Below are 25,525 nucleotides of genomic sequence, written 5' to 3' on the forward strand. Positions count from 1 at the left end.
AACACCCCTGGACAAGTGGCAGTAGGATGTCTTATTAACATGCTGCTGGTGATATTTCAATGTTTAAGTATCATTTACACTGAAAGACCACCATAGCCTCGACGCTAACTGCTTCGCTCAGAGAAATGGATCCAACCTCGTGATCCAATAGAGCAATAAAATCTTGCGGACAAGTTCATTTTTAAACCCTGAGATTACAAGAAGCGACACACTCGAGTGGTACTTCACATCAATGTGAATTTCTAGGAGATGTTTCGAGGAGCTGTGTGGCTCGAGTGGGACTATTGGTGGCAGAACTGCAATTCGTGCAATCAGAACAATGCCAAACTGCTCAATATTATTCTTGAAGCGGCAAGCAGAGAAGTATTCCAGCTACCCAACGACGGCCTCCATCTCTCCTTTCAGCTAAGTTCCCTGCTTGTCCACAATTTTCCAACACCAACCCGTATTAGGTACAATATTTCCATAGCTTTATTTCAGTCTAGTATCTAATGGTTCATTCACACTACTGGTTTAGTGCCATCCCTCAACCAACACCACCAAAATAGATGACTCGTTCAACCATCTTAATGGTGTTTATGGGATCTTGCTGCCAAATTGGCTGCCCTATTTGCTCACGTAACAAAGACTGCACTTCAAAAATAATTAATTTGCTGTGAAGCAAATTAATTATCCTGAGGATCTAAAAGGTGCTATATGAATGCAGGTTTACAGAACTGCTATTACAACAAAAACTTGCATTTATATAGCGTATTTAACGTAATAAAACATCCCAAGGCGCTTCACAGGAGTGTTTTCATACAAAATTTGACACCGAGCCACATAAGGAGATGTTAGGACAGGAAAGAGGTAAGAGTCAAGGTGCAGCTTAAAAGTAGAAGAAAGGGGTAGTGGTTTCAGGAGGGAATTCCAGAGCATAGGGCCGAAGAGTAGGTTTTGAGGAGCGTCTTAAAGGAGGAGAGAGAGGTGGCGAGGCGGAGAGGCTTAGGGAGGGAATTCCAGAGCTCAGGGCCGAGGCAGCTGAAGGCACGGCCGCCAATGGTAGAGAAATGAAAATCGAGGATGCGCAAGAGGCCACAATTGGAGGAGCGCAGAGATCTCGGAGGGTTGTAGGGCTGGAGGAGGTTACAGAGATAGGGAGGGGGGAGGCCACGGTGGGATTTGAACAAAAGGATGAGAATTTTAAAATCGAGGCGGTGCCGGACCGAAAGCCAATGTAGGTCAGCGAGCACAAGGGGTGATGGGTGAATGGGACTTGGTGCGAGTTAGGATACGGGCAGCAGAGTTTTGGATGAGCTGACGTTTACGGAGGGTGAAAGTTTAACTTACTTTACAGCAGCCCTCCTGGGCTTCTTCTCCACAGCAAACTTGGATTCTTCGGGAGCTGTTGCCTCATCGTCAACGGCAACACCCCCATCCATCACATCTGTGGCTGTCACCTTCTCATCAGCGCATTGCTTCTTCCTGATGTCCTCAGTAGGGGCTACCAGCAAATCTGCCGGGTAATACTCATTGCTAGATGAACCAGAAAGGCAGGTCACTTGATAGTGGATCAATTACATCTTGCTTCTAAATCAGAGTTGTCCAATACGTTAAGCCACTAACCAAATGCAGCTAAATGGGAATCCAGATGTGACTAACTGCATTTCTGTTAAGTAAATCAAAAATGAGTAATAGACCCTGCCGTTGATCATGTGATCATTCGCTCGGCGTGTGGACTTTAACCTTTTTATTATTTGTTGGTCAAAGGGTAAGACGAAAAGCAGAGTGGGCGAGTGTTTTTCGATCGTTGTGAATACTTTACTCCCTTGGTTACTGAATGGTGGGAGATGTTTGTTAAGTAAATATCCCCGTGTGAAGACCTGTGTTGTGTTTGAGGAGTTTTCCACTAAAATTAGTGCCTGTGGGTAAAACGGTGTCGCCATGGCCTCACCTGTGGCTATTCAGCGATTTCTATTGGACAACACTGCCAAACTGCCACGTTACTGCCAAGTCTTAAACTAGTAATCTTGGTCAGTGACACCAATGAGGCAGCATAGTCACTGGCCATCTCTAGTCGCCCTGAGGTCAACCATGTAACCTGAGACTGGAGTCAGATGTCGTCCAGACTCCCTTCCATGATGCATACTAGTGAACCAGTTGGGATTTTACGACAATCTGGCAGCTTTAATGGCCCACAGATTATTAGATTTATTGAATTCAATTTCACAACCTGCCATGGTGGGATTTGAACTCTCAACCTCTGGGTTACTGGTCCAGTAACAAACATTAGCCGACCATACTCTGCTCACATTCTCCACATCTAAAAATGGACTGGACTACTCAATGTCTTTGAAAGGATAATCCTGGTGAGGCTATGCCAGTTGCACCAAGATGTGTGTAAAACCAAACTTTTTATTGCTAGTTATTCTTGACTTACTTAATAAATCTTAGAAGCAAAGGAGAGAGCTCCTTTGACCGAGGCTCTACTCGATCAGGAAAACCAGCCATCGCTTTCCAAAGCAGAAACCGGAAGTTGGTGTGATCTGTTCTCTCGCTGGATTTAGTCGCCAAGTAGAGTTGATCTTGGTACAATCTTCCAATACCACCCGTTGGCAAACTCTCAGTATCCGGAGTGACCTGCTCCTTTTGTTCCTCTCCCATTTCATGTTTTAATTCTTTCTCTGTTTAAAAAAGAAACCACAGGCAACATAGTTCATATTGCAAGAGAGCGGACTTGAGCGGGAGGCCCAGGAACCGCTCCCTGTAAAAGCAGTGGTGATGGTGATGGCGGTAGCGGCAGTATTCCAATATTCCAGGGTACTTGGCTTTTCGAGAAGTCAGACAAAATGGAAAAGGGGAGGGGGGGTAGCCCTGATAATAAAGGATGAAATAGGGACAGTGGTGAGAAAGGATCTTGGCTTGGAAGATCAGGAAATAGAATCAGTATGGGTGGAGATCAGAAGTAACAAGGGGCAGAAAACACTGGTGGGAGTAGTTTGTTGGTCCCCTAACAGTAGTTATACTGTTGGGCAAAGTATTAATCAAGAAATAAGAGGAACTTGCAACAAAGGTAATGCAATAATCCTGGGGGACTTTAATCTTCATATAGACTGGGCAAATAATCCAGCTGAGGTCTAACCAGTGTTTTATAAAGGTTTAGCATAACTTCCTTGCTTTTGTACTCTATGCCTCTATTAATAAAGCCCAGGATCGTGTGTGCTTTTTTTAAACAGCCTTCTCAACTTGTCCTGCCACCTTCAAAGATTTGTGTACATACACCCCCAGGTCTCTCTGTTCCTGCACTCCCTTTAAAATTGTATCATTTAGTTTATTTTGCCTCTCCTCATTCTTCCTACCAAAATGCATCACTTCACACTCTCTGCGTTAAATTTCATCTACCATGTGTCGGCCCATTTCACTAGTCTATCACTATCCTCCACATTGTTTACTACATTCCCAAGTTTCGTGTCATCTGCAAACTTTGAAATTATACCCTCTATACCCAAGTCCAGGCATTAATATAGATCACTGATTCTGGATAAATATTGTGCTACTTATGCTTCAATTTATAGATAGAAAGATAAATAACTGGATAGATTACATAGGTAGATATAGCTTTGCACTCAGAGTCCATCCACTCCACTCCATGTAGCTCACTTGAAAACTCTTGAATGGCAATGCTTTGAAGAGTTGCCATTATTTTTTGAAAATGAGAAAGCCACGTATTGTACTGGAGCCCAAAATTTACAAGCAGTTACAGCTACCCTCTGATTGGCCTTAGCAGTTTACAACCAACGATAAATACACAGATTCATCTATTTAGAGTGAAACAAAATAAACCATTGGCTGTGAAACACTTGGAGTCCCAAGGACATGGAGGCTCTAGATACATGCAAGGCCTTCCTTTCCCATAAACAAAGCCAGAATTCTGCTCTTCAACTGAATAATTAACCTCTGAATGAACTCTCCCAGTATTGCCGTCTCAATTAGATTTTTTTTTAGTCTTAAATAGACAGTTTCACCTTAGCAGCAAAATGATACTGGTTACCACATGGGATAATGGTCTTTTGAATGAGACGCCTGCCCCCTCAGGTGGGCGTAAATGATCACACAGCACTATTCGAAGAACAGGGGAGTTCTGCCCGGTGTCTTGGCTAATATTTATCCCTCAACCAGCATCGCTAAAACAGGTTATTAACATATTGCTGTTTGTGGGATCTTGCTGTGCGCAAATTGCCTGCCGCGTTTCCCGACATTACAACAGTGACTAAACTTCAAAAGTACTTCACTGGCTCTGAAGCACTTTGGGGCCTTCTGATGCTGTAAAAGGCGCTATATAAATGCAAGTTCTTTCTTTCTATAGTGTAATGTTCTCCTTACAAATCGCCACCATCCCACTACTCTGAGCAATGTCATGGGAGATCAATTTATATATTAAAAGCAATAAAGAAAATTTACTATTTTTGTTTACCTGTAAAGAGAGCTGCCTGGTCTAAATGCCCATAATAAACATGCCAGAATGCTTTATTTTCCATTCCATATGCATGAGAACTGGAAGAGGGAAGAAAATAATACAAAATATCAAACATTTACGATGGTCTACGTTGATAGTAGCTATAATTTAATTATAACACACTAGGTTATACCAACATACTATTAAAATTATTCATTATTAAGGGTTCAAATTTAGTTTGTCAAACTTGATATTCCTTATATATTAAAAAATTGAACTAGATATGAACACAACACTGATTTGGATAAAGCAGAAACTGAATTTTCAAATCACATCCTCCTATAGCTGTTACCTGCAAAAATAAGAGTTTTTTTCTCATTCCATTTTTTTTTCGTTCCTATTAATTTTTAGCATTGAAGACTGGATCTAAACTTTTTTTTAAACTAAATATATAGCCTTTGAGATCAACTACTTTTCAGTTTTATTTCAGCGAGAGGGTTTAAGCTGCATAGGCATACAATCACGGGCATTGTAACTTAACTCATACTTACACAATAAGCTCTACCACTGGGTCCCACAGTGCGCTAAAGTTTATATAAAGCATTCCTATCAAATACTGAAGAGGAACCTGGAAAAAAGTATCACAAAACTGTAAACAGAGCTCTCGTCAATCAGTACAGCCGTAAGCACCTCCCAAATACCCGTTAAATATGAACTAGGGATAAACAGCAATCAACCTGGTATTTAACCAAAGGAGTAAACTGTTCTAACGCCATGTTGAGTTAAGATCTTCAATGTTACAAATCTAAGATTAACAAATTGCTACAACCAAACTCTTCTTGAACAAGTACTCAAAGCTGAAAAAGAAATTCCGGAAATTTCCAGCTGCACATGCTGGAAATCTGAAACAAAATCAGAAAATGCTAGGAATACACAGTAGGTCAGCCAATATCTGTGAAGTGAAATGACAGGTTAATGTTTCAGGTAAAACCTTTATCAATTCTAATGAGTCCGGTCTCACAATGTCAGCCTGCCTTTTCTCTTTTCAGATGTTGGCAGGCCTGCTATGTATCTCCACTAATTTCAATTAAAACTGTTTGAAGATCAGCACACAATGAACCTCATGCATTAATTAAAGCAGATGCCAGTATTATTTTAGGAAATACAAACATGACATGCTTTGTATTTCCTGCTCTTAGTGCCCTAGTTTTCGTCCCTTGCTAAAACTTACAACTATCAAACACAAATATAAAAACCGCCCTACTCCCCACCTCACAATACGGTCCTTCAGGGACACACGGCTGTACCAGATCATGCCTTAGCTTCCTCAGGTGTAATAATTTCTCCCTGTAGTCGTGAACAGTTGCAGGGACGAGTTCAGCTTGGAGTAAGATGGCAAACACAGACTGAAGATCTCCATCACTGTCATCCTATATATAATTGTAAACAATTTTACAACACCAAGTTATAGTCCAGCAATTTTATTTTAAATTCACAAGCTTTCGGAGGCTACCTCCTTCCTCAGGTGAACGATGCGGAAATCCTATATATAAACAAACACAGAAAAGTTTGTATCTTGACTGTAATTATCTGTGATTAAACCGCTCCGAACTCTAATGTCTACACACACTTAGTCAATTTTTTTCAATTATAAATTCCTATGTTCACAATTATAATGGAAACTATCTATGTAAACTTGTCACACTGTAATTACACCCTCCAGCCTGCAGGAGTGCTGCAGTGCCAACTCTGGTGTGAGGGCGAGATCCCACAGCACTATTTTGAAGAGCAGGGGAGCTCTCCCCGGTGTCCTGGCCAATATTTATCCCTCAACCAGCATCACTAAAACACACTGGCCCGGATTTTGCTCTGAAAATAACGGTGAGACTAACAGCGCAAATGGTAGAGCAACTTCCGGCGACCCCGCAGTTAAACGCAGAAATACGAAAGTTGCGCTACCCGATGCCCTACTCCTCCCTAAGCTCCGCAGGAAGGACGTCTCACCGGCTAACTCACCGTTCAGGTGAATGGAACTTCAAGTTTTAATATTTTACCAGAGCACTGATGTATTTGTACACAGTGATTTCCATCGGGTGCAATGCAGGAAATTTCATACCTCTACTGTTTTTGGTAGTTGCACTTCAAAATGATTCATGATCCGCAGTGTAAGTAATCGCACCTAATACACAGAAACAGGAAAAATTCATAGAAAGACAGTAGACAGGCCATGCACAGGAACTGAAACACAGAGCCGGTACCAATGAATCTGTTCATACGCAAACCAAAAAAAATTCTTATATACAGAACAAGAATTGTTGATTAAGACCAAAACAAATTACTACAAGTTTGCTTATTTGATTTGTTTACAAGCACGTGCTTATAGAGTTATATATTTACAATGAATCACTTAAATCTTCTTGAGCTGATACGAAGGCATTGGGTGGTCAACCATAAAATAAGTACAAAGTGTTTAAACACGATATTTGCCAGTAACTGCACCTACAGAATTCTCAGCTAGCGCTGCAGAGTAAAATCTCTCTCAGAATTTTACTTATAATGACCGGTACAACACAGGTATGTACTCGTCACAGAACCATCAACAGCTTGCATTTATATGGTGCCTTTAACGTAGTAAAACCTCCCACGGCGTTTCACAGGAGCGATTACCAGAACTTTTGACACCGAGCCACACAAGGAGCAATTAGGACAGGTCAAAAAGGTAGGTTTTAAGGAGCGATTTAAAGGAGGCGAGGTAGAGAGGCGCCTCCAAGTTCTTCTCCAAGCAATTCATCGAGGTTTATTTCAATACCACGTCCCTCCCCTGCGATCTCTACCACCGAGAAGGGCGAGAGCAGCAATGTCGTGGGAACACCTTCCTGACTTGGTCATCGTCGTTGGGTCAATATCGTGGAATTACTACCCAACACCAACACGAGAGCAAAATCGCCATACGGACCGCAGTGGTTCAAGGAGAAGGCCAACCAGCACCTTCTCAGGGTAACTAGGGATGGTCAATAAATGCCAGTCTGTCCAGAGATACCCCCATCGCAGAGTAAATTTAGATCATGGACAAATTGCAGGTTTGAAAAAATGAAGTTTAGAAAAAAATGCACATTTTTCAGTAAAAACCAAATGACAATAAACACGTGGTAACATTTCAATGATTGGTGGGGGACTACAGTAAAGGCGCTATATAAATGCAAGTTGTCGCTGTTGTTGATAAAAGCTTTAAAATATTTCAATAAACTTTTAAACTTGCCCCCTTTTCTCTCTCGCCCCAATCAATGATGCGTGGCAGTGCACAACTACAACATGACAAAAACATGGGTTGTGGTTTCTTTATCTTTGTGGCTTTGTTAATGGAAAATATCGGGTGAACTTCAGGATTAATCCAGGCTGACACTCCCAGTGCAGTACTGAGGGGGTGCTGCACTGTCGGAGGTGCCGTCTTTCGGATGAGACGTTAAACTGAGGCCCCGTCTGCGCTCTCAGGTGGAGGTAAAAGATCCCACGGCACTATTTGAAGAGCAGGGGAGTTCTCCCCAGTGTCTTGGCCAATATTTATCCCTCAACCAACATCACTAAAACAGATTACCTGGTCATTCTCCTCATTACTATTTGTGAGATACTGCAGTGTGGAAATTGTCTGCCATGTTTGTCTACATAACAATGACCACACTTCAAAATATTTCACTGCCTGTTAAGCGCTTTGGGATGTCCTGAGGATATGAAAATGTGCAATATAAATGGAAGTTCATTCTTTCTTCTATTATTTTAAATATATCAATACAATCACACAAATGTCAAGGACAAAGCAGATTCTAACTTATCAATAATATTTCAAAGACAGTCAAGTTAGAATATTGAAACTTTAAACTAAATTTTGCTTTTAAATTACCTTTGAAACGTTTGTTGAAAGATTTGGCCGAAGTTCCTTGAACAGGTCAAGCAGCGTGTCTTGTGAGACTAAATCTTTACAGCCACATAAAGTTAACCGAGTGTAGTAAAGGTCAACCAGCAATAGAGCAGAGGCGTTAGACGGTGAGTTTCTGAGAAAATTAATTATGAAAATGATACTGACGTAAAACACTGAGCAGCAGATTCGCCAAATCAGAACCGATTACACATCCAGCCCGTTAAAAGTATCACATTTTTACTAAAAATACAAACATAATGTCCTGCCACAATGTACAGCTCACTCTGTAATGTGCTGCTCCTGTACTTCATTACTGATCTGTAATGCAATGTTCCACTGCTCCATTACGGGCCTGTAAAAGCACTGCTCCATTACGGGCCTGTAAACGCACTGCTCCATTACGGGCCTGTAAACGCACTGCTCCATTACGGGCCTGTAAACGCACTGCTCCATTACGGGCCTGTAAACGCACTGCTCCATTACGGGCCTGTAAACGCACTGCTCCATTACGGGCCTGTAAATGCACTGCTCCATTACGGGCCTGTAAACGCACTGCTCCATTACGGGCCTGTAAACGCACTGCTCCATCACGGGCCTGTAAACGCACTGCTCCATTACGGGCCTGTAAACGCACTGCTCCATCATGGGCCTGTAAACGCACTGCTCCATCACGGGCCTGTAAACGCACTGCTCCATCACGGGCCTGTAGATGCACTGCTCCATTACGGGCCTGTAAATGCACTGCTCCATCACGGGCCTGTAAATGCACTGCTCCATCACGGGCCTGTAAATGCACTGCTCCATCACGGGCCTGTAAATGCACTGCTCCATCACGGGCCTGTAAATGCACTGCTCCATCACGGGCCTGTAAATGCACTGCTCCATCACGGGCCTGTAAATGCACTGCTCCATCACGGGCCTGTAAATGCACTGCTCCATCACGGGCCTGTAAATGCACTGCTCCATCACGGGCCTGTAAATGCACTGCTCCATCACGGGCCTGTAAATGCACTGCTCCATCACGGGCCTGTAAATGCACTGCTCCATCACGGGCCTGTAAATGCACTGCTCCATCACGGGCCTGTAAATGCACTGCTCCATCACGGGCCTGTAAATGCACTGCTCCATTACGGGCCTGTAAATGCACTGCTCCATCACGGGCCTGTAAAGCACTGCTCCATTACGGGCCTGTAAATGCACTGCTCCATCACGGGCCTGTAAATGCAATGCTCCATCACGGGCCTGTAAATGCACTGCTCCATTACGGGCCTGTAAATGCACTGCTCCATTACGGGCCTGTAAACGCACTGCTCCATTACGGGCCTGTAAACGCACTGCTCCATTACGGGCCTGTAAACGCACTGCTCCATTACGGGCCTGTAAACGCACTGCTCCATTACGGGCCTGTAAACGCACTGCTCCATTACGGGCCTGTAAACGCACTGCTCCATTACGGGCCTGTAAACGCACTGCTCCATTACGGGCCTGTAAACGCACTGCTCCATTACGGGCCTGTAAACGCACTGCTCCATTACGGGCCTGTAAACGCACTGCTCCATTACGGGCCTGTAAACGCACTGCTCCATTACGGGCCTGTAAACGCACTGCTCCATTACGGGCCTGTAAACGCACTGCTCCATTACGGGCCTGTAAACGCACTGCTCCATCACGGGCCTGTAAACGCACTGCTCCATCACGGGCCTGTAAACGCACTGCTCCATCACGGGCCTGTAGATGCACTGCTCCATTACGGGCCTGTAAATGCACTGCTCCATCACGGGCCTGTAAATGCACTGCTCCATCACGGGCCTGTAAATGCACTGCTCCATCACGGGCCTGTAAATGCACTGCTCCATCACGGGCCTGTAAATGCACTGCTCCATCACGGGCCTGTAAATGCACTGCTCCATCACGGGCCTGTAAATGCACTGCTCCATCACGGGCCTGTAAATGCACTGCTCCATCACGGGCCTGTAAATGCACTGCTCCATCACGGGCCTGTAAATGCACTGCTCCATCACGGGCCTGTAAATGCACTGCTCCATCACGGGCCTGTAAATGCACTGCTCCATCACGGGCCTGTAAATGCACTGCTCCATCACGGGCCTGTAAATGCACTGCTCCATCACGGGCCTGTAAATGCACTGCTCCATTACGGGCCTGTAAATGCACTGCTCCATCACGGGCCTGTAAATGCACTGCTCCATTACGGGCCTGTAAATGCACTGCTCCATCACGGGCCTGTAAATGCACTGCTCCATTACGGGCCTGTAAATGCACTGCTCCATCACGGGCCTGTAAATGCAATGCTCCATCACGGGCCTGTAAATGCACTGCTCCATTACGGGCCTGTAAATGCACTGCTCCATTACGGGCCTGTAAATGCACTGCTCCATTACGGGCCTGTAAATGCACTGCTCCATCACGGGCCTGTAAATGCACTGCTCCATCACGGGCCTGTAAATGCACTGCTCCATTACGGGCCTGTAGATGTACTGCTCCATCACGGGCCTGTAAATGCACTGCTCCATTACGGGCCTGTAAATGCACTGCTCCAGTATGTTGCTGGCCTCTAACGGGAGGAATCAAGTTGTACAAATATTCGATTCACCTCCCGACAGTAGAGGCTGGGTACGGCAACACCAGTTACTAAACGTTCTCATTAATCCGTTTGCTGATATGCTCTGTAATTCTCAATCGCAAAACACAATTCATTGGCCTACAGCAAGTGTAAAGTTTTCTAGCCATGTTACAGTAGCTAGAAGAATACTTACTTCATCAAATTCCTTACACGTTCTACAGGCAGAAAGCTGAGAATCTCAGAAGACTCTGTTAGGCTCAGGAGAGTGCTGACCGCTTGACAAGCTACGTACATCCATCCTATCAAAACAAGCAAAGCACCAGTCATGGACAACCCAATGCGCAAATAACGACACCCGTACCCGAAGAGTTAGGTTTGTCCAGATCACAAGATGGATACAGATGAGCAAGGCCATTGAGTCCATCCAGAGAGACCCTACAAGTTTTCCACTGCAGCATCCAACTGTTTCTCTTTTGACTGCAGGGCTTTTGCCTCCAATACTCTATTCAAGTGTTGATCATCCTGTGTGTGAATTAGAACTTCACCATCAGGTCTTAGTGCGAGAGAGAAAGAGCACGAGAAAAAAAAGCACAAAAGCAAGAGAAATAGAGAGTGAAAGAAATGGAAAGAGCACAAAAGCGAGAGAGGAAGAGAAAGAAAAAGAAAGGAGAGAGAGAGAGAGAGAGAGAGATGACTTGCATTTATATAGTGCCTTCCATAACCTCAGGACTTCCCGAAGAACTTCATGATCAATGAAGTACTTTTGAAAGAGAATGATTGAATGAAGTGAATAAAATGCACCCTCCATCGCCTCCCCCACCATCACCCTCGCCTCCCCCATCCCCCATCGCACCCTCCCCGACCATCGGCCTCGGCCTCGCCCCCTCCCCCATCCCCTCCCCCCCCAGACTCGTCTTTCCCTGAAACACCAAACTGACCTTCATTAATGGAATCACTTTCTCCAAGAGCGGTCAGTAGCCAATCAAGAAGCGATTGAACCGGGGCCAATACTTTTTCGGATTCCATTGGCCTACAGGAAAAGTTGGAATGATAGAGATTGAAAAAAAAACTGGAGGTATGAAGTGAAACAGCAAAATGCTGTAAACACAAAAACAGACGCTGATAGAGGTGGAAGTCGCAGACTCTTCGTCGCAACTGGCCAGTTAACCTGTCGTTCAGTTCCTGGGAGCACATACGACCTTCCCCAGGACTGCAGCTTGACCTGGTGGGAGGGCTTGCATGCTCCTATGGCCCGGAAAGCTACGCCGGCGGGAATATAACTCCTGATTGGATCACCCAAGCCAAACAGGTGGAAAGGTCGGATCCAGACTAAAGGCTCGTCCTCCTGGTAGGTGGTTGCGAGTCAGGCCAATGACCTGTCCACATAAAAATGCCTTTCGTTACGGAAACAACCCAGAGACAAGACGAGTCTGTTACAGACTGGCAAATAATTACATTAACTGTGGAGAACCACAATCTGCCAGACGTAAGGGGAGATGATACTCTGACTGGAGTCAAATACCTTGCCCTGGACAGACAGCAGTGGAAGAAATGGGTTTCCCCATGGGCCACTAGGCACAGGAGACTCGAATTAACCAAACATGTACTGGGACCTTGGACAGGCAGTCACTGGGGCCCCTAATTATGAGGGTCCATTCATAAAGTTTACCCTTCGGTTGCAAAACTAAGACAGCCCAAAGTTTCTTTTCTCACCTGATATGAGGAAGAACGACCAAAGCAGCCCAGGTATATGCAAGATCCGATACCTTTCCACCTTCAGGCAGATGAAGCAAAGACAGTAGGTAATCGAAAACCGAAGTAACTGGTCCACCATTCTCCACTCCATCAGAGTCCTTTTCATCACTCGAATGGGAACTGGAAGATGTTTAAAAGGTAAAACACAGCTGCTTTATTCGATTAGCACGCAGGACTTGAACGACAAACATCAATGCCCAACTTTCTTGAAGCTTTTTATATTTCAAGATTACACTTTATTTCAATTTTTTTTCTTAAGTGTGACATCACTGGTCCGGTGAGCAGGCAGCTCGCGGCGGTCGGCGAGCAGGCCGCTCGCGGCGGTCGGCGAGCAGGCCGCTCGCGGCGGTCGGCGAGCAGACAGTCCGCGATGCCCGGTGAGCAGGCCGCTCGCGGTGCCCGGTGAGCAGACCGCTCGCGGCGCCCGGTGAGCAGACCGCTCGCGGCGCGGCGCCCGGTGAGCAGACCGCTCGCGGCGCCCGGTGAGCAGACCGCTCGCGGCGCCCGGTGAGCAGACCGCTCGCGGCGCCCGGTGAGCAGACCGCTCGCGGTGCCCGGTGAGCAGGCAGCTCGCGGCGCCCGGTGAGCAGACAGCAAATCATTTTCAGAAGAGTCAATTTGGTTTCTTAATTAACAGTTCAAAATCTATCAAGTTCCTCTGAACATTCAGTCTGTGAAGTACGCATTGCTTCACATGCACATCAATGCATTAAAGGAACTGAAATATTATTTTTAAAATTATACAATTTAGGAGCAAAAGTTCTGCTGTGCCACTCCTTGGCATATGGCTGGATGGGATGGCAGAATTACATGCTCCCACTGCACGTTTCCATTCATTACCTTTAAGATCGATGGAAACCAGCAGCTCCCCAGAATACTGCAGGTAACAGCACAGAGGGCCTTTTACCCCACGATTTCATAGGCTGTGATCATGGGACGCCAGTGGTGGTCACCAGTAAACCGCACTGACCCGATTCCTTCCATTCGCTCAAATCCATCGTAACCAGACTGACCCACATCTTCGATCTCGGCTCATTTGAAATCGGATTAATGGACAGGTTACACTTGCAGCCCGAGCAATTCCACATTCAAGAGGAGCTGGCACAAGCATGATGGGCTGAATGGCCTCCTTCTGTGCTGTATGATTCCATATATGTAGGAAAATGCCAGTCTTGCCCTGTTTCAATGACGCGCGTTATCACAAACCGTGTTATCACTGTACTCACATTTGCGACCGTCCTGTAAAGAGGAGAGGATACTTTTCAAATGCCATTGATCCAACAGTCGGAGGCTCAGCTTTGGTCAGAATCAGTTTCACCAACAGTCCCAGAGATTCTTCCCTGGCGGATGAATCGTCAATCCCAAAACATTCTTCCACGTACTGCAGCAAATTCGGCAAGAGCAGCTTTAAAAACAATACACAAACAATTAAACACCAACCAAGTGGTTCATTTAACGTAGGGGTTTCCAATTTACAGGGTTTACTAATTTCCAAAACGTAATAGACTACTTTTTTTTTTAAGTTAAAAAAAACTAACTTTACAAACCATTGCTTTCTGTTTCTCTTTCATTTTAAAAGTATAAAACGTGAGTAAGACCTTACATAAAAAAACGGTGAGAATTGCTGCCACAAACCGTGTTGGGCAGCTTCCACATAATTTGAATGCTTCGGCGGGGAAATTCCTCGCGGCTGTTCCCGCTCCACTGGCGTCACTTCGCCGGAAGAGCGGTGTAAACGAGGTTTCCGGTGAAGTAACGAGGCGGAGTGAGAATGGCTCTGAGAACTTCCCGACCTTTATCTCCCTCACTTCGAGGTAAATACAATCGCAAGTTCCTTCTCTCCTCCCCTTTCCCTTCCCCGTCTCTCATCTCCCCCTCTTCCCCCCCCTCCCCCCTCTCCCCCCGTCTCCCCCTCTCCCTCCGTCTCCCCCTCTCCCTCCGTCCGTCCGTCTCCCCCTCTCCCTCCGTCTCCCCCTCTCCCTCCGTCTCCCCCTCTCCCCCCCTCTCCCTCCCTCTCCCCCTCTCCCTCCCTCTCCCCCTCTCCCTCCCTCTCCCCCCCTCTCCCTCCCTCTCCCCCTCTCCCCCTCTCACTCCCTCTCCCCCTCCCCCCCTCTCTCGCCCCCCTCCCTCTCTCGCCCCCCTCCCTCTCTCGCCCCCCTCCCTCTCTCGCCCCCCTCCCTCTCTCGCCCTCCCCCCTCTCTCCCCCTCCCCCCTCTCTCCCCCTCCCCCCTCTCTCCCCCTCCCCCCCCCCTCCCCCTCTCTCTCCCCCTCCCCCCCCCTCCCCCTCTCTCTCCATCTCCCCCCCCCTCCCCCCCTCTCTCTCTCCATCTCCCCCCCCCCCTCCATCTCTCCCTCTTTTTCCCCCTTATAGAATCATAGAATCATAGAAGTTACAACATGGAAACAGGCCCTTCGGCCCAACATGTCCATGTCGCCCAGTTTATACCACTAAGCTAGTCCCAATTGCCTGCACTTGGCCCATATCCCTCGATACCCATCTTCCCCATGTAACTGTCCAAATGCTTTTTAAAAGACAAAATTGTACCCGCCTCTACTACTGCCTCTGGCAGCTCGTTCCAGACACTCACCACCCTTTGAGTGAAAAAATTGCCCCTCTGGATCCTTTTGTATCTCTCCCCTCTCACCTTAAATCTGTGCCCCCTCGTTATAGACTCCCCTACCTTTGGGAAAAGATTTTGACTATCGACCTTATCCATCACTTCTGCCCCCTCTCTCCTCCTTCAGCGCCCTCACTCCTTCCTTCTCTCATACTCCTCCTTCACTTCTCCTTCTTATTTTCTCTCTGCTTTCTGTGTCAGTCTCCCCTCCATCACTTCCATTATTTTCTCTCCATCTTTAAGTAAGCTTTATAATACTAGGATGCACGGTCTCTATAGCAATGGTCCTACATACACCCTAGTAAGCACCTCTAGTGAGCCTTTTACCACGGCCCAGCTATTGGGTCAAATAAATGAAGCACTTAAAACATGTTCGGCAAAAAAGTGATGACATTTCCAAAATGTTCCACAGTGGATCAACTACATCTGGCAAACAGCTGGCACAGATTCCATGGGTCGAATGGCATCCTGTGCGTTGTAAACATCTATGGTTCTATGGTGTGTTGAGTACTGAATCCAAAAGAGTACAGTGACCGGCATCAGCTTGTTTTTTGCACGTGTCCTTATTTTCAAAATGGTCTTTGTACGTACTGTAAAAATTCTCAGTAGAATGGGGAGTTCTTTACCCAGCATCCATAACGGCAGAGAAACTGCTCTATCCCTGGGATCGAGCCGTGCAAGCATTCAATCCCAGAGAAACTGCTCTATCCCCGGGATAGAGCCGTGCAAGCATTCAATCCCAGAGAAACTGCTCTATCCCCGGGATCGAGCCGTGCAAGCATTCAATCCCAGAGAAACCACTCAATCCCCGGGATCGAGCCGTGCAAGCATTCAATCCCAGAGAAACCACTCAATCCCCGGGATCGAGCCGTGCAAGCATTCAATCCCAGAGAAACTGCTCTATCCCCGGGATCGAGCCGTGCAAGCATTCAATCCCAGAGAAACTGCTCTATCCCTGGGATCGAGCCGTGCAAGCATTCAATCCCAGAGAAACTGCTCTATCCCCGGGATCGAGCCGTGCAAGCATTCAATCCCAGAGAAACCACTCAATCCCCAGTATAGAGCCGTGCAAGCATTCAATCCCAGAGGTAGAGTGGTTTCTCTGCCAGTATGGATGCTGGGTAAAGGGCACCCCAATCCACAAAAGCCGTTTCTTTCACCAAACCTGCTGCCGCCTCACGCTGACCTGCATACACTGACCTCACAAGAATTTGGGAAAGGAAGCAAGCTGCAAGGGGAAGCACCAGTGATAGTTCCAGATACAGCAGCTTTGCAACAGGCTGTGACCCATGTTCTAAGTTGTAAAAGGGTTCATGCATTGAAGGCTGTCCGTAGTTCATAATTTGTGAGTGTCCGTGGTTTCAGAGTGCCTCTTGTATATTTTACCATGTAAGTTATTCGGGTCTCTCAGTCAGTGTCCGATTTTTGGAAGTGTCTGTTTATACAGGTTTCACTACATTAGATACTTGGGTCTGTAATTCTGTTTAGCACCAATGAATGGGAGTGATTCCTAACCTTGAATTGGGAATCAGAAATCCACTTACTTGAAGTCAAACGTGAAAGTTCTCTATTGTATAAATTATTTGAAGTTGAGTTTCAAATTTACCTGTTCGAACTGGTGCATGTTAAACATCTCCTCCGAGAACTTCAGAATCAATGGCCTCTCAAACCCACTGCTGAAAACCTGGAATAGAAAATGAACTTAGAATCTCTCGAGTACCCAGAAGTCAACGAGATGAGGGAAAATCGCCACCAGCAGGTGCAGGCTTTCGTGTTCAGTAGTTAATAACAGCGGCAATTTGTACATTTTTAGCGTTCTCAACCCCGAGGAAAGGGGAAGAGAAGTGGACAGGGAGCAGCAGTAGTTTGGGGAGGTAACTGTAGGCACGGGGTTAACTGGTACCTTGTGGGGCTTTCAAAGATGGCAAGATGTGGCTTGGCAGAAAGGTTTAGGACGAGAGATCCTAAGTGCAGGGCAGTGCTGGATGAAGCATCGTCCACTAATGGTGAACTGGGGGAGAGGGCGGGGCCACTCGAAACACTGTAGGACAAGCATTAGTTAGTGCACTGATTTATTTCAATCGAGACAGGCTTCTTCCACAGCACCTCCCAAACCCACAACCTCCACCATGTAGAAGGACAAGGGCAGCAGATGCATGGGAACAACACCAACTCCAAGCTTCCCTCAGAGTCTCACACACCCTCCCGACTTGAACATATATCGACCGTTCCTTCATCGCTGCTGGGACAAAATCCTGGATCGCCCTCCCAACTGTGGGAGCACTTTCACCACACGGATTGCAGCGGTTCAAGAAGAAGGCCCACCACCACCTTCTCAAGGGCAACTGGGGATGGGCAATAAATGCCGGCCTTGCCAGCGATGCCCACATCCTGAGAATGAATTGTTATATAAAAAAAACAAAGAGATGCCCATTAGATTGAGACACACAATGCTGGTCTCCTGTGTCACAAATGCAGCCAATGCAAAACAACACCATCTCTGTAGAATTCTAATATAACAAGGGTATTAGTGATCTGGCTAATTAACTGAAAAGCAGACAATGGGATTCTCCAAACCTAGAAATGACCTCATTCACAGAGTGCACTGCAACTATAGCACCTCATTAGTATTTTGTACAGACCGAACTTCAGCCAGAGACGAGAGTTAAATACCTTTCTCGAAGTTTCTTCAACCAGTGCTTTCGGCAGAGAAGCATTCTCAGCCGTGAGCAGAGCGGAGACCACCTCCAGCAAAGTCTTGCAGCACGAGGCAGACATCTGTGGATCCTGCAGCATCTGGATCAGGGTCTAAGGGAAGGAGCAATTCGGGTTGCAAACAAAAAAAGGTGAAAGGGGTGAATAAAAATCAAAGCTGGTTTTACTCTGTTGTGGAGAGAAAACTTGAAAACTCACCTCACAGACCTCCTCAGGGTGGGTCACCTTTGACCGCTGTCCGCTTTCCAGCAACAGGAGGTAAATCTGCAATGCCCGCTGGATTTGCTCAGAGCCTTGCTGTCTGTCGCCATGGTTTGATTTGTCACGCAGGCCCAGGATACATATCTGTCAACAACACAAAAATGTTAGTTGTTCATTTTTTTAATTACAGAAAATGTTCGTACAATGGGCCAGTCACCTCCCAACCTTCGCCCCCACCTTAATGTACTCTTCCAATTATTCTGCCTTCCACTGTTGCTTTCCTCTGGCACTTACGAAGTGGAAACTTATTCTAAATCAAGATACATTTTTACATAGACAACATTGTCAGATTGTTTTAAAAACAGGGTCAGCCAACAGTCTGCGTGACAGCAGCGCTTTCTCATAAGCTATTAATTTTAATGTAACAAAATTGGTTGGTCTAGTCTGCCTCCCCGGGTCCACTTTAAGTGTCGCACAGGCAAATTTTTGTTACATTACTTTTTATATAAAAAAAGAAAAAGCCAGTAAAGACAGACCTGCATTTCTACAGCATCTTTCACAATCCCTGGACATCCCAAAGCGCTTCACAGCCAATAAAGTATAGTCACTATTACAATGTAGGAAACACGGCAGCCAATTTGCACACAGCAAGCTCCCTCAAAAAGCAAAGTGATAACAACCAGATAATCCGTTTAAGTGATGTTGGTTCAGGGATAGATATTGACCAGGACACTGGGGAGAACTCCGCTGCTCTTCTCCGAAATAGTGCCAAGGGATCTTTTACGTCCAGCTGGGAGGGCAGACAGGACCTCGGTTTAATGTCCCATCCGAAAGATTGCACCTCCAGCAGTGCAGCACTCCCTCAGTACTGCACTGGGAGTGTCGGCCTGAATTTTGAGCTCAAGTCTCCGGAGTGGAACTTGAACCCACATTTATAAGTTGTAATGTAGAGAAACTTCCACCAGTAATAAAAATATCTCCCTGACACAGGAGACAGAATATCTGTACTCCCTGATTAACCTTAGTAGTTGCACTTGGAAATGAAAAAATAAAGACAGGCATTTCACCAGGGTTCTGACCCGCAGTCTGAAGAGCAGAGCAATTAAACTCTGAGTGACCTCAACCAGCTTTTACTTAGCAGCAATTAGACCTGGCTGGCTTAAAGGGACGTAGCTTCATCTTAGCAAAAGAATATATTGCATAGGAACAGGAGGAGGCCATTCAGCCCCTCGTTCTTGTTCCACCATTCAATTAGCTCATAGCTGATCTGTATCTTAACACCATTTACCTGCCTTTGCTCCATATCCCTTAATACCCTTGCCTACCAAAAATCGATCAATCTCAGTTTTGACATTTTCAATTGACCCCCAGCCTCAACAGCTTTTTGGGGGAGAGAGTTCCAGATTTCCACTCCCCTTTATGTGAAGAAGTGCTTCCTCACATCACCCCTGAACGGCCTAGATCTAATTTTAAGGTTAGGCTCCCTTGTTCTGGACTCCCCCCACCAGAGGAAATGGTTTCTCTCTATCTACCCCATCAAATCCTTTAGCCATCTTAACCATCTCAATTACATCACCCTTTAATCTTCTATACTCGAGGGAATACAAGTCTAGTCTGTGCAACCTGTCCTCGTAATTTAACCCTTTAAGCCGCTTTGCTCTTTATATGGCCCTTGTAAAACAGGACATCATATGACCTGCCATGAGCAATGCCACGGGAGGTCCGCAAGGACCTTCCAATATTTGATGAACTTACTTGCAGGCAGCTCCAGAGTACATCAAAGTGTTCCGTATAGACATAGGCTGCACAGGCCTGCGCCATGTGACCCACTGCTTCACCAACTACGTCCCATGGAAGCACAGCGCCTGTCTCTGTAACGGGCCCCAGTTTTTGCAAAACAACGGGGAAAACCTGCAAAAGAGGAAACAAAACTTTACAAATCAAAGAGTCCAACAACAAATCATTTGTTTTTCTTTTTAAAAAGCTACAAAACTACAAGTTAGTGTTCATCAATCTCCATAGGAGCTCTGCGTAGCAATTGGATAAGATTCTACACTGTACGGGCCTTTCAATTTCAGCATGATACTTTTACAAGTAGGTTTGATTTTTTTCTAATGCATATTTACGACCCGACACCTCATTTGCAGATTTCTAAATCACAAACTACAAAAGAGTTTAGTACTTTAGACATCTATATCTGCATTTAGATACACTTGCCTACATTCAAATTCTCTACGTAAGCGTTAAACAGTTCCCGCTTCCCATTCCCCCCACCCTAAAAACCCAACTGGTTCAACTAATTTCTTTCAGGGAAGGGAACCTGCCGTCCTTACCCGGTCTGGGCCTACACGTGACTCCAGTCCCCACACTCCGTGGTTGACTCCCGGTACCCTTGGGGCAACTAAAGATGAGAAATAAATAAAAGCCGTGCCGGTGCCTCCCAAAAGTAATTAAAACGTCACCTTGCCTGCGCACGAGTGGAACATATTCTGGACCCCTTTGCACATATCGAAAAGCAGCCGTCCCACTCCCTCCGCCTTCTCAGGGTGCTTCTCCAGGTCAGCAAACATGAAGTTGAAAAGGGCACTGTGATCTGGAACCTGCATTTACACAAAAAAGGATTCGTCAATTTTTACTCGTGGGGGGGGGGAAAAGAAAAACCACAATTTAATAAACACTTAAAATAAAATCTTCCTACGCCCGCTCTCTTTGACTAATTTAAGAGAAACACAGTTGGAAAACAGCCAGCTAACAATCATCAACCCCTGACAAGAACGTGAACAACTGAGGGTACGGCAATGTAGTGGGTTCTGTTACTGGACTAATAATCCAGGGAACGTGAGTTCAAATCCCACCATTGGGGTTTGAGAATTTGAATTCAGATTACAAAAAATTTGGAACTAAAAAGCCGTTATCAGTAAAAGTCACCGTGAAGCTGTCGGATTGCCGTAAAAACCCAACTGGTTCACTAATGTCCCTTTAGGGAAGGAAACCTCCCGTCCTTACCCGGTCTGGGCCTATATGTGACTCCAGTCCCACACCAACGTGGCTGACTCTTAACCACCCTCTGAAATGGCCTAGCGAGACACTCAGTCAGAGCAACTAGGGGATGGGCAATAAATGCCAGCCTTGCCAGCGACGCCCACATTCCGAGAATGAATAATATTAAAAATTACTCACCTTTCTCATCAAGAAAGCAAAACTTTCAGCTGCAAAATGTCTGATGTGTTCCTTATTGTGGCCCAAAAGTGAACTATACAAACTAAAAACAAAAAGGAACATTGCGCTAACCGTCTGGATAGGTTTACAGTAAGAGTATCATACATCATGTTCCAGAATATACACCACCCTGAGAATTGGGTTTTTATCTCACTGATTTTTCCCTCTACCAATGTCCCAAAAACAGATTTAACCGATCGTTTATCTCGTTGCTGTTTGTGGGATCTTGCTGTGCGCAAATCGGGCTGCCGCGTTTCCTACATTACAACAGTGGCTACACTTTAAAAGTACTTCATCGGCTGTAAAGCGCTTTGGGAATTCATGAGATCGTGAAAGGTGCCGAATAATTTCCAGTTAAGGCTGCTGGCATTAAACGTTATTAATTCTCATGGCCTAGAAAAACTATTACTCTCACTTTTATGGAACTTAAATCGGTTTATTAGATATGTTAAAAGGAAAAATAAATTGAAGTGAAATGAGCAGACACATGGCAGATGAAATTTAATGCAGAAAAATGTGAAGGCACGTATTTTGGAAGGAAAAATGAGTAGAGGCAATATAAACGAAATGGTACAATTTTAAAGGGGAGGAGGGGTGTAGAAACACAGAGACCTGGGGGTGTATGTACACAAATCCTTGAAGATGGCAGGACAACTTGAGAAGGCTGTTAAAAAAGCATAAGGGATCCTGGGCTTTATTAATAGAGGCAGAGAGTACAAAAGGAAGGAATTTATGCTAAAGCAGGGGAGTGGGAGTAATTGAATAGCTCCTTCAAAGAGGCGACACAGACACGATGGACCGAAAGAATCTTACAGTACAGAAAGAGTCCAATGATGGGTAAATAAATGGTGCCCAATGATTTACAGATGCAGTCTAAATTTACATTTCTGCAGCTCGAAAGCCATCTATGGCCTGTGATCGAGGGGGATAGTTTGCTTAAAGAAACATCAGCGGGCTCGGTGTAAAAAAACTCTCCATCTATTTGCAGCCATTATTAAGACTGAACGTGTATATCCCAAAACAGGTTAACATCAAGTAGATATCGAATACACGTCAGCGCAGACTTCATCATGTTTGCAATCTCTCTCTTCAGTAAAACATGGCAAATTCTGCATGAAATGTAGAAAACTATCCCAGTCGAGATTAAACGGTACGCCTTTAATACCCTGAAGAGAAAGCACATTTTTAAAAAACGCGTACCTGTAAATATCTGTTATGTCCTTCACCATAAGCCTCCAGAGGTACTTGTACAGGTAGGAGAGGCAGGTGAAGGCCCACTCCAACAGCTCCGTGTCCTGCGTGTTCAGCAGGGAGGTTATGATTACAAAGAAGTCTCTGAAGTGAGGATAGAAATCCGTCTGCAGATCTCTGGCCAGCTGTACCACCAGGCTGCAATATGGAAACAACGGACACTAAACATCGCAGAACATACGTATCTATTTATGGGATGTGCAAGCTCGGAAACAATGCAATGCGCAAAAAGCACTGCAAATCCAATCCGTGTCCCTGTCACACTTTTACAAGGGTTCAACCCACACAGGTCTCCTGTATATATTGGGATTGTTTCATCTGAGTTCCCCCAGGACTCTTCTGCCCCTCTCAGGAGATAGCATGGGTGGGGAGGATCTAGTCAGGGTGCTGCGGTCATCGTGGTGTGGAGCAAGCCTGATGGACCAGCTGGTCTTTTTCTGCCCATCAATTCTGAACGTTCTACATTCAGTCCACATTAACTTAAAGATCAGCACCTCCACAGACATACAGGAGGCAAGTTTACAATTATCAGCTCAGCTCAGTGGTAGCACAGCCTAAATTACGTGCAGAAGCCCTAGTCCAGGGTTTGAGCACATAATCTAGACTGAGAGAGCACTGCATCGTCAGAGGTGCCGTCTTTCGGATGAGATGGTAAACAGTCTGCCTGCTCATGTGGATGTAAAAGATCCCACAGCCATTATTCAAAAAGGAACAGTGTCCTGGGCATCATTTATCCCTCAACCAAAACAAATTAATCGGTCCTTCATCCTGTGCTGTTTGTGGGACTTTGCTGTGCATAACTGACTGTCACATAATTACCTTGTGTAATAGGATTAATCTCAGTTTCATAGAATTATATAATATAACAGATACCACCAGGACAGTGTGAGAGGTCTGAGCCTGCGCACAGTTTCTGTTGGTTGACTGATTATACTGAGAGGCAAGAGTTAACCCTCTACATTCATAGAATCATAGAAGTTTACAACATGGAAACAGGCCCTTCGGCCCAACATGTCCATGTCGCCCAGTTTATACCACTAAGCTAGTCCCAGTTGCCTGCACTTGGCCCATATCCCTCTATACCCATCTTACCCATGTAACTGTCCAAATGCTTTATAAAAGACAAAATTGTACCCGCCTCTACTACTGCCTCTGGCAGCTCGTTCCAGACACTCACCACCCTTTGAGTGAAAAAGTTGCCCCTCTGGACCCTTTTGTATCTCTCCCCTCTCACCTTAAATCTATGCCCCCTCGTTATAGACTCCCCTACCTTTGGGAAAAGATTTTGACTATCTACCTTATCTATGCCCCTCATTATTTTATAGACTTCTATAAGATCACCCCTAAACCTCCTACTCTCCAGGGAAAAAAGTCCCAGTCTATCTAACCTCTCCCTATAAGTCAAACCATCAAGTCCCGGTAGCATCCCAGTAAATCTTTTCTGCACTCTTTCTAGTTTAATAATATCCTTTCTATAATAGGGTGACCAGAACTGTACACAGTATTCCAAGTGTGGCCTTACTAATGTCTTGTACAACTTCAACAAGACATCCCAACTCCTATATTCAATGTTCAGATCCTTACTCAAGCAAAGGTTGATAGGCCAGGCTGTTCTTGATTTGAAGATGGTTTTTCAGACTTTCCACCACTGCATTCTGATGGTACACCAGCTGATTAAAAGACTGGGACTTTCCATACACCTCACGGTGAAACTTCACTATAAAGAAAAACACAGATCAGAATCCACTCGCTCGAGTTACAACGGTGCAGGTTTTGATTCTTTAGCGCGGCCTTTCCTCAGTTTGGCTCAGTGAATAGCACTCTCACCTCGGCCTCACAAAGTCACGGGTTCAAGCCCCACTCCACGACTTGAGCGCACACACACACACACACACACACACACACACACACACACAAAGGGCAGCCACTGAGGGAGCGCTGGGCTGCTGGAGAAGGAGCCATCCTCCGGGATGGTGTTAAACTGAGTGCCTCTTCAGACCGACATTAAAAGATCCTAATCGAAGAGGAGCAGGGAGGTCACCTACTGCCTCGGCCCACATTCTTCCCTCGACCGTCAGAATCAGATTAGCCATTGCTGTACGCAAAATGGCTCCGTGTCCACCCACGGAAGAGGTGACTGAATGTGAATCACTTGGAATGTTAATGATAGACTAAGGCACTGTATAAATGCAGGGCCTTACTTCCTTTTTTATTAAAACATTTATCCTATGTCTTACTAAAGACCCAAGTTGAAATAATCCCGACTAAGAATTTTAACCTTTCTGCAGTGATAGGTTGGACGTTAATATTAGTCTAATCGTACAATCTTACAGCTCAGAAGGCGGCCATTCAGCCCAACAGGTCTGTGCCAGCTCTTTGAAAAAGAGCTATTCAATTGGTCCCACTGCCCTGCTCTTTCCCCATAGCCCTGATAATTTATTTCCTTTTCAATTATTTATCCAATTACCAAACTAGATCAGACAGTGAAATGCATCAGATTGGCTTACAAGAAAGATTAGCTTGACCAATTAAAGTCAAAAGTGGTTAAAACGTGCCTCCAACAAGAAGTTGTATAAAGTTCAGCCAAATCATGAGGAAACAAAAGGTTAAAAAGATGGTTTATTTACTGCCTTGCACCTTATTATAGATCAGAACTAACTAGGACACAATACGGTGAAGAGAACAACGGTGATTGTGTGAATATTTCACTTGTGTTTCAAATCAGCAGCCACAGGTGAGATGTCACGAGGATAAGACACTGCATAAACTTCTCTTTCTTATGCGAGAGGCTAGTCTCGCTGTAGTGCACGGGGGTGCGTTACGCTCGCAGTAGT

At 45.5% G+C, this 25,525-nt stretch overlaps 1 protein-coding gene across 1 annotated transcript in view; it reads right to left on the minus strand.

Annotated features, from left to right (window-relative positions):
- The window catches only part of utp20 (UTP20 small subunit processome component), a 106,220-nt gene that overhangs the window by 76,253 nt on the left and 4,442 nt on the right, over positions 1 to 25,525 (minus strand). The window contains exons 4-22 of the mRNA XM_067999214.1: positions 24,276 to 24,408; positions 22,641 to 22,829; positions 21,402 to 21,483; positions 20,684 to 20,821; positions 19,977 to 20,132; positions 18,219 to 18,365; positions 17,979 to 18,113; positions 16,912 to 16,989; positions 13,914 to 14,092; positions 12,646 to 12,807; positions 11,871 to 11,962; positions 11,126 to 11,231; positions 8,334 to 8,484; positions 6,552 to 6,614; positions 5,707 to 5,865; positions 4,987 to 5,063; positions 4,454 to 4,533; positions 2,420 to 2,663; positions 1,330 to 1,515 (exon numbers count right to left, since the gene is read on the minus strand). Of these exons, the coding sequence (XP_067855315.1) occupies positions 1,330 to 1,515; positions 2,420 to 2,663; positions 4,454 to 4,533; positions 4,987 to 5,063; positions 5,707 to 5,865; positions 6,552 to 6,614; positions 8,334 to 8,484; positions 11,126 to 11,231; positions 11,871 to 11,962; positions 12,646 to 12,807; positions 13,914 to 14,092; positions 16,912 to 16,989; positions 17,979 to 18,113; positions 18,219 to 18,365; positions 19,977 to 20,132; positions 20,684 to 20,821; positions 21,402 to 21,483; positions 22,641 to 22,829; positions 24,276 to 24,408 (2,557 nt within the window). The remainder of the gene's footprint in view (positions 1 to 1,329; positions 1,516 to 2,419; positions 2,664 to 4,453; positions 4,534 to 4,986; positions 5,064 to 5,706; positions 5,866 to 6,551; positions 6,615 to 8,333; positions 8,485 to 11,125; positions 11,232 to 11,870; positions 11,963 to 12,645; positions 12,808 to 13,913; positions 14,093 to 16,911; positions 16,990 to 17,978; positions 18,114 to 18,218; positions 18,366 to 19,976; positions 20,133 to 20,683; positions 20,822 to 21,401; positions 21,484 to 22,640; positions 22,830 to 24,275; positions 24,409 to 25,525) is intronic.

Source organism: Heptranchias perlo, chromosome 18 (genome assembly GCF_035084215.1).
Source record: "Heptranchias perlo isolate sHepPer1 chromosome 18, sHepPer1.hap1, whole genome shotgun sequence".
NCBI classification, from domain to species: domain Eukaryota; kingdom Metazoa; phylum Chordata; class Chondrichthyes; order Hexanchiformes; family Hexanchidae; genus Heptranchias; species Heptranchias perlo.